Source organism: Rhinopithecus bieti, unplaced genomic scaffold (assembly GCF_001698545.2).
Source record: "Rhinopithecus bieti isolate Rb0 unplaced genomic scaffold, ASM169854v2 scaffold_3615, whole genome shotgun sequence".
Classification (NCBI taxonomy): domain Eukaryota; kingdom Metazoa; phylum Chordata; class Mammalia; order Primates; family Cercopithecidae; genus Rhinopithecus; species Rhinopithecus bieti.
This window is the reverse complement of record NW_016804369.1, coordinates 378,364-387,521: the sequence shown is the minus strand read 5'-3', so window position 1 is coordinate 387,521 and position 9,158 is coordinate 378,364. Positions and strand designations below refer to the sequence as shown.

Here is a 9,158-nt window from a genome sequence, read left to right as displayed (position 1 = left end):
AAAAAAAAAAAAAAAAAAATCAAGCTAATTGACATATGTATGACCTCACGTATTTATCATTTATTTTGTGATGAGAACACTTAAAACCTACTACTCTCTTAGGAATTTTTTTTCTATTTTTTGAGACAGAGTCTCACTTGGTCACCCAGGCTAGAGTGCTGTGGTGCTATCTCGGCTCACTGCAGCCTCCACATCCCAGGTTCAAGTGATGCTCTTGCCTCAGCCTCCCAAGTAGCTGGGATTACAGGCAGCGCCACCACGCCCAGCTAATTTTTGTATTTTTAATAGAGACAGGGTTTCACTATGTTGGCCAGGCAGGTCTCGAACTCATGACCTCAAATGATCCACCCACTCAGCGTTCCAAAGTGCTGGGATTACAGGTATGAGCCACCACGCCTGGCCCATCTCTTAGCAATTTTCAAGTATACAATACATTGTTATTTATTACAGTCAGCATGCTGTGCAATAAATCTTGAATGCATTCCTCCTAATTGAAATTTTTTTTTTTTTTTTTTTGAGACGGAATCTCGCCCTGTCGCCTAGGCTGGAGTGCAGTGGTGCGATCTGGGCTCACTGCAAGCTCTGACTCCCGGGTTCACGCCATTCTCCTGCCTCAGCTTCCTGAGTAGCTGGGACTACAGGCGCCCGCCACCACGCCTGGCTAATTTTTTTGTAGTTTTAGTAGAGGCGGGGTTTCACTGTGTTAGTCAGGATGGTCTCCATCTCCTGACCTTGTGATCCGCCAGCCTCGGCCTCCCAAAGTGCTGGAATTACAGGTGTGAGCCACCGCGCCCGGCCCCTAACGGAAATTTTGTACTTTTAACCAACATTTCCCTAATCCCCTCATCATCCTGAGCACCCGGCAACCATTCTACTACTCTCTGCTTCTATGAGTTTGACTTTTTAGATTTCACATACAAGTGAGAACCATGTGGTATTTGTATTTCTGTGCCTGGCTTATTGTATTTTATTTTGCATTATGTCCTCCAAGCTCATCCATGTTGTTACAAACAACAGAAGACCCTTTGTTTTCCATTACATGTATATACCACATTTTCTGTATCCATTTACCATCAATGGACTCACGTTGACTCCCTGTCCTGGCTATTTTGAATAGTGCTGCAGTGAACATGGGGCTGCAGATATCTCTTCCACACAGTGATTTCATTTGCTTTGCACATATACCCAGCAGTGGGATTGCTGGATCCTACGGTAGTTCTATTTTTCATTTTTCGAGGATATATTTGCAAACTCTTATTCTCTCTTCAAAACCCTATTCAGTCATCCCCTCGTTTCTGAAATCGTCTCCAGGTCTCTCAGAAGCAAATCCTTTTCCTTCTGTGTCATGCCATGTATCATAAAGTCTTGGGTTTTATTTGTGGACTGGAAGATTCTCTTATTTATGTCTGCATCCCATGCTCTAATATGATGGCTACTCAAAGTTAGGTCCTCAAACAGTATTTGCTGAAATGCACTGAGAATGAAGAGTGGTACACAAGCTATTTTCCAAGTAGGTTGACTCAGAGCCACCCACGTAACGGGTCTCATTCATAAATCCGTGCTTGTGCTAGAGGTTTGTCTCTCCCAGTCGTCTGCTGAGAAAAACAGAAAATCATAGCTTCCTAAAATTGGCTTCTTTTTTCTTTTTTGAGACGGAGTCTAACTCTGTCACCCAGGCTAGAGTGCAGTGGCGTGATCTCGGCTCACTGCAACCTCCGCCTCCCAGGTTCAAGCTATTCTCATGCCTCAGCCTCCCAAGTAGCTGGGATTACAGGTGCCCACCACCACACTCAGCTAATTTTTGTATTTTTGGTAGAGAAGGGGTTTCACTGTGTTGGCCAGGCTGGTCTCAAACTCCTGTCCTCTTGATCCCCCCCACCTCAGCCTCCTAAAGTGCTGGGATTACAGGCATGAGCCACTGTGCCTGGCCCTAAACTTGGCTTCTCAATCATCCACCTGACCCTATCTGCTTCCTTATTGGGCTCAAGCCTAAAGCATATTCTTAAAAAGAAACAAGGCTAGGTGTGGTGGCTCACGCCTGTAATCTCAGCACTTTGGGAGGCCAAGGAGGGCAGATAACGAGGTCAGGAGTTCAAAAACAGCCTGACCAACATGGTGAAACCCCATCTCTACTAAAATACAAAATTAGCTGGGCGTGGTGGAGCATGCCTATAATCCCAGCTACTCAAGAGGCTGAGGCAGGAGAATCGCTTGAACCATGGGAGTCAGAGGTTGCAGTGAGCTGAGATCCCACCACTGCAGTATAGCCTGGCGAAAGAGTGAAACTCTGCCTCAAAACAATAAATAAAAAACAAAAATAAATAAATAAATAAAAAGAAACAGGAGGAGCTTCACTAACACACTCTTGGCCAGCATCAAATTAACCTGTAAGTTTTTCCTTGTGTGCCATTTAGGATACATAGGAAAGAGTCCAGAAAGCATACTACTTGGGAACAGGTTCTATTCCATCTAAGTTAAGGACACCTATGAAGTTCTGTTCTCATATACTTGAAATGATGGAATGGTATGCATGTCAAAAATATTTTATAGACATGCCCAAGAGGGAGAAACAAATATAATGTGTTACTTTGACGTTCATATAATAATTAATCCAGAGCTTAAGGAATTAAAGTTGATATTGTTCTTTAAAACATTTCCGGCCGGGCACGGTGGCTCACACCTGTAATCCCAGCACTTTGGGAGGCCGAGGCAAGCAGATCACGAGGTCAAGAGATCAAGACCATCCTGGCTAACATGGTGAAACCCCGTCTCTACTAAAAAAAGCAAAAACTTAGCAGGTCGTGGTGGCACGCACCTGTAATCCCAGCTACTTGGGAGGCTGAGACAGGAGAATTGCTTGAACCCAGGAGGCAGAGGTTCAGTGAGCCAACATCTTGCCATTATACTCCAGCCTGAGTGACAAGAGCCAGACTCTGTCTCAAAAAAAAAAAAAATGTGCATTACACCTGCAATATATCTGTAATGTGTATTAATGTTGTTAATGTGCTATTTCCCATTATTTGCATATTCTACTTAGCTATTTTATTTAATTATTTGCTCAGCAAATACTGATTTTAAACAGAAAAGCAAACTTCCACTTGTCCAAGATGTTAAGGTTTTACTTAGCAATATTTAATATACATGGTTACATAAATGTGACTAGTTATTACTTGGCAATACGTATCAAAAGCTTTAAAAATGCATATGCCCTTTGATCCTGCAAGATTATTTCTGGAAAATCCTAAAGGAAATGGGCTCCAAAGGTTTATGCAGAAACCTGTTCATCACGATATTATTTATAACTGAGGGGAAAAATGGAAACAGGACGTGACCATTCATAACTATGCTGCAAAAGAACATTCAGTGACAGAGGAAACATATACAATCTATTTCTAACACATTGTAAAATAGGTTACTAAATTAGAAGTATATGATTACAATTTTTAAAATATACACGCAAGGCCGGGCGCGGTGGCTCAAGCCTGTAATCCCAGCATCTTTGGGAGCCGAGACGTCGTGGATCACGAGTCAGGAGATCGAGACCATCCTGGCTAACACGGTGAACCCGTCTCTACTAAAAATACAAAAACTAGACCGGGCGAGGGTGGCGGGCGCCTGTGGTCCCCAGCACTCGGGAGGCTGAGGCAGAGAATGGCTAAACCCGAGGAGGCGAGCTGCAGTGAGCGTGAGATCTGGCCACTGCACTCCAGTCCGAGCGATCAGAGTGAGACTCCGCCTCAAAAAAAAAAAAAAAAAAAAAAAAATATTACTATATATATATATATATTATGTACCACAAACTACAGAGCAAGAGTCAGATACAGCAATATCTCTACATTCAAAGCATTGTATTCACAGTGCTTTAGCACATACTAAATACATCCACAAAAAACGTTTTTGTATATATTATATATAAGAAATATATATTTATAAAGATATGGATATATTTATTTTATAAATATATTATATTTTGATATATTTATATATAAACATATTTTTATATATCTGTATCTATAAAAAAACATATATATGTATATATTTTTTTCGATACAGAGTCTCACTCTGTTGCCCAGACTGGAGTGCAGGGGCATGATCTCAGCTCACTGCAAACTTCGCCTCCCGGGTTCAAGTGATTCTCCCACCTCAGCCTCCCAGTAGCTGAGATTACAGGTGACCGCCACCACGCTCAGCTAATTTTTTTTGTATTTTTAGTAGAGATGGGGCTTCACCATATTGGCCAGGCTGATCTCAAAATCTTGACTTCAAGTGATCTGCCTGCCTCGGCCTTCGAAGCGCTGGGATTACAAGTGTGAGGCACCACACCCGGACTACAAACATTTTTCAAAAGAAGTTGCAAGCTTATATTGTAAAAGTATACCTTTTTTTGCAAAATTAATTTTAAATAAAACAGAAATAAAACCAAAAACACAGACACAAACAGTGGTCATTTCTGGGTGGTGAAATTGCAGGTACCATATTTTCTTCTTTGTATTTTTACGTAGTTTCCAAGTTACCTCTGTAAGTAATTTAAAAATCAGTAAGTGCTATATATATTTAAATACAGTTTAATGAACAGAAGGCTGTCTAAGAAATGCATAGTGTATGCATAGAATCAAATATCACACAGCCAGTTAATCACAGCGTAGGGCAACTCGATGTCTGCAGCTCATGCAGAGAAAGTCCCTGGATACTTTAAGTGAAAACCTCACAGTGCAGAGGGGCATCTCTTCTTACTGACAATGGTTCTGGTGCTTTTTATACATGATGCTACACAGAGAGACTTTAACCTTCAAAAACATAACTCTGAGGAATAAATACTGTTTAATTTCCATATGGACAACAACTAGGAATGAACAAGTAAAAGTTTAACCACATTGACTAAGAGTAGCATGGCTTCTGTTCTCGATATTTATTAGATTGAGCAATATAATTGATTTGTTTCCTCTCGGCAACAGGTTGGTTTTGCAGAGGGCCCTTCTCCTCTTTCAACTCTTACGAGAAGCAAACCTAACTTCAGATGACTTTGTGTTTATTTGAAGCAGAGGTCAAGCACGGTAAAATTGAGAACTGTTAAGTTTGAAGGAAAAAACAAAAATCCAGCCATCTGACTAGAGGAGAAATAGGTCCTTGCCCATCTGTTAGAATATGAACTGGAATAACCTTTCCATATAGCATTTTGTCACTATCAATCAAAACAAAAGTTACACAGCCCTTTGGCCCACAGGCTTTCCTAGGAATTTGTATTTCCAACATCCACATACAATGGAGTAAAGAAATAAAATAGAAAATACTTCAGCCTTGCTTGGAATAGCAAAAAACCAAGACAGAGACTTATTAGTAAGTATGGTGCATTCTCACAGTAGAATACCTCACAGCCAATAGAAAGAATAAGATAGATGTAGCTTTTGTGGATTTGGAAAAAAGCTAAGATATGAGTTAAATGTACAGACCTAACCCCACTTATGGGAATAAAATGTTCCACATGTGTGTGTAAAACATTTAAAAATAAATAACAGAGGCCGGCTGCACTTGGTAGCTCCAGCCTGCAACCCCAGGACATTGAGAGGCCAAGGTGGGCGAATAACTTTAAGTCAGGAGATGGAGACCAGCTTGGCCACTGTGTTGGCCAACACAGTGAAAGCCCATTTATGCTAAAAATACAAAAATTAGCTGGGCGTGGTGGCACGCACCTGTAATCCCAGCTATTCTGGAGGCTGAGGCACAAGAATTGCTTGAGCTTGCTAGGCAGAGGTTGCAGTGAGCCCAGATCATGCCACTGCACTCCAGCCTGGGCCACAGAGTGAGACTCCATCTCAAAAAAAAAAAAAGAAGGAAAAGAAAAAAAAAAAAAGAATAATAAATATCACTTTACAGAAAACGACACAGACACAACCTATTGGGGGTGGGGTGGGAGAAGGGAGAGCATCAGGAAGAATAGCCAATGGATTCTGGGCTTAATACCTAGGTGATGGGATGATCTGTACAGCAAACCACCATGGCACATGTTTACCTCTGTAACAAATCTACACATCCTGCACAGGTCCTGCTGCTGAACTTAAAATAAAAGTTGAAGAGAAAAAGAAAAGAAAACAACACAACTCACAGTCAACAGAATCACTAAACTCAGGGCCGAGGCTTTGTGACTGCACAAAAGAGTTGCAACAGTCAGCGACAACTTTCAAAGGTTCCTACTGAGCTATCAGGGGTTTGGAACTTCATCTTGGCCTATAAGGAAAGTTAAACTCTACACTTCTTTCACATTCAGAGACAAAGCTCAGACTGTGTTTCACTACACTTAAAACTGAATTCAAGGCTGGGTGCAGTGGCTCATGCCTTTAATCTCAGCACTTCGGGAGGCCAGGGTGGGTGGATTGCTTGAGTCCAAGACTTCAAGACCAGCCTGGGCAACATGGCAAGACCTCGTCTCTAAAATATACCAAAAAAAATAGCCAGGCATTGTAGCACATGCCTGTAGTCCCAGCTACTCGGGAGGCTGAGGTGGGAGGGTTACTTGAGCCCAGGAAATGGAGGTTCAGTGAGCTGAGATTGCATCACTGCACTCCATCCTGGGCAACAGAGTGAGACCCTGTGTCAAAAAAAAGAAAAAAAAAATTCAAAGTCATATACTTGTTCAGCAGAAAATAACTCTCTAGAAATAATACTTTCAGAAACACTGTCTGCATATACAGAAAACAGTTAGTTTAGATTGTTCAGGCATGGATGCAAAAATATGGAAGTACAGATATATTCTCCCAAGTTCATATGCTATGATGTCTGCACAGACACACACAATCTAATGGGTGAAATAGAACAATGAAAGACAACACAAATGTTTATTAATTGAAGACTTTAAATGATGGCATCTCCATAAAATGGATGAGATAGATCTATGTTAAGTGCCACTATGGGAGAAGGTTCCCAGAAGTGTGGCTGAGTGGTGAAAAGTAAGATGCTGAATATATATTCAGCAGTAGGCTTCCATTTGTGTGTGTGTGTTTAAGGTGGGGGAGGAGGTACATGTAAATACATGCCTGGGTCATGAAAAATAAGGCAACTTCCAACCTGCTTTTCTTCTGATGGTTCTCTCAGAGAGAAGCTGGCCATCACATCATGAGGACACTCAGAAGCAAAGCAAAGAGATGATTGCATGTCTCCCATTTCTGAACTGGATAAACAGGAGACACTGTTTCCCATATTATTGGACATTACAGGTGCTTCTGGTTTTCAGAATTTCTGGTGTTTTACTTTTGAAGAGAAAGAGGATTACCTTGCAAAAGCCTGCCTCCCCTATAGAGATGAAGAGCCAGGGCAGCCTCACAGTTCTCAGCCAAGATGAGGTTTGCAATCTCAGATGGGCTTTCAAAGTCAAAGGCATCTTTCAAAACGCACACGTGCCCTGCAGCCTCTAGATGGGCCCTTTATCAAAAAATACAGAGAAAGGAGAAGATGAGAGGAAGACGTTAATATGTAACAGGTTGCTGCTACAGTAAAGCTTTTTTTTAGTTGTTGTTGTTGTTGTTGAGACAGAGTTTCACTCTTGCTGCCCAGGCTGAGGTACAATGGTGTGGCCTCAGCTCACTGCAACCTCCGCCTCCGGGTCTCCAAGCAATTCTCCTGCCTCAGTCTCCCGAGTAGCTGAGACCACACGTGCGCACCACCATGCCTGGCTAATTTTTTGTATTTTTAGTAGAAATGGGATTTCACCACGTTGGCCAGGCTGGTCTCAAACTTTTGATCTCGGGTGATCTACCTGCTTTGGCCTCCCAAAGTGCTGGGATAACAGGCATCAGCCACTGTGCTCAGCCACTATGATTAAGATTTTGAATGAATTCCATAAGATTACTTATTTACTGAATTGCCCTTGGTAAGCACCTTGCCTTAAAATACAAAAGAAGGCCTAGAATCAATGACATTAACCATACATCTGCCCGTCTCAGATACCCAGGACTATGGCTGCGACCGAGGCCATTGGAAGGAAGGTTGACCCAGGAGGCCTTGAGCTTCAGACATGGGGCACACACTGCCACCTCCAGTGGCATTTGCCGTACCAGACAATACCTTTTCTATTTCCTTAATTCCACGTTTTCTCTCCTGTCCCTGAATTGTGGTATCTAAAGATTGTTTTCGGGCCTCTGTTGCTCAGTTCTTTGAAAAGACTTCAAAAGTCACCTATTATCATAGATTCAAAAAATACTTCCTGGTCTTTCCATTCTACCTGCTACACACACACACACACACACACACACACACAATATTTATGTCTTTCAAACATGTCTCTTCTTTCTCTCCACCTTAGTTTCAGTTCCTGCTAACATAAATATAAAATATCTCATAAACAAAAAAGAAATTTTTTCAATAGTGACAACAACATGAACAAAATTGGAAGACACATGAACAAAATCAGAAAACAAATGAGAAACTGGGGAAGAAACTATTTATGACTCTTACTAAAGAAAAAAGTTCATCTGCTTAATATATAAAGAGCATTTGTAAATCAATAAAGAAAAAAGGCTAACAACACAGTAGGAAAACAGAGATGAGGGCTGGGTGAGGTGGCTCATGCCTGTAATCCCAGCACTTTGAGAGGTCAAGGCAGACAGATGGCTTGAGCCCAGGAGTTTGAGACCAGCCTGGTCAATATGGTGAAACCCCATCTCTATAAAAAAATTTTTTAATGCACTGGGCATGGTGTCACATACTGGTAGTCCTAGCTACTTGGAAGGCTGAGATGGGACAACTGCTTGAACCTGTGAGGTCGAGGCTGTAGTGAGCCAGGATTGTGCCACTGTACTCCAGCCTGGGTGACAGAGCAAGACCCTGTCTCAAAAAAAAAAAAAAAAAAAAAAGCCAGCCACAGTGGCTCAAGCCTGTAATCCCAGCACTCTGGGAGGCTGAGGCAGGCAGATCACTTGAGGTCAGGAGTGTGAGACCAGCCTGGCCAACATGGTGAGATCCCATCTCTACTCAAAGTACAAAAATTAGCGAGGTGTGGTGGCGCACACCTGTAATCCTAGCTACTGGGGAGGCTGAGGCACGAGAATCGCTTGAACCCAGGAGGCAGATGTTGCAGTGAGCTGAGATCGTGCCACTGCACTCCAGCCTGGGCAACAGAGTGAGAGAAAGAAGAGGAGAGGAGAGGAGAGGAGAGGAGAGGAGAG

The 9,158-nt window shown here is 42.2% G+C and overlaps 1 protein-coding gene across 1 annotated transcript in view; it reads right to left on the bottom strand.

The window, feature by feature from the left end:
• The window catches only part of GLT1D1 (glycosyltransferase 1 domain containing 1), a 122,733-nt gene that overhangs the window by 106,265 nt on the left and 7,310 nt on the right, over positions 1-9,158 (bottom strand). The window contains exon 2 of the mRNA XM_017867537.1: positions 7,268-7,416. Within this exon, the coding sequence (XP_017723026.1) occupies positions 7,268-7,416 (149 nt within the window). The remainder of the gene's footprint in view (positions 1-7,267; positions 7,417-9,158) is intronic.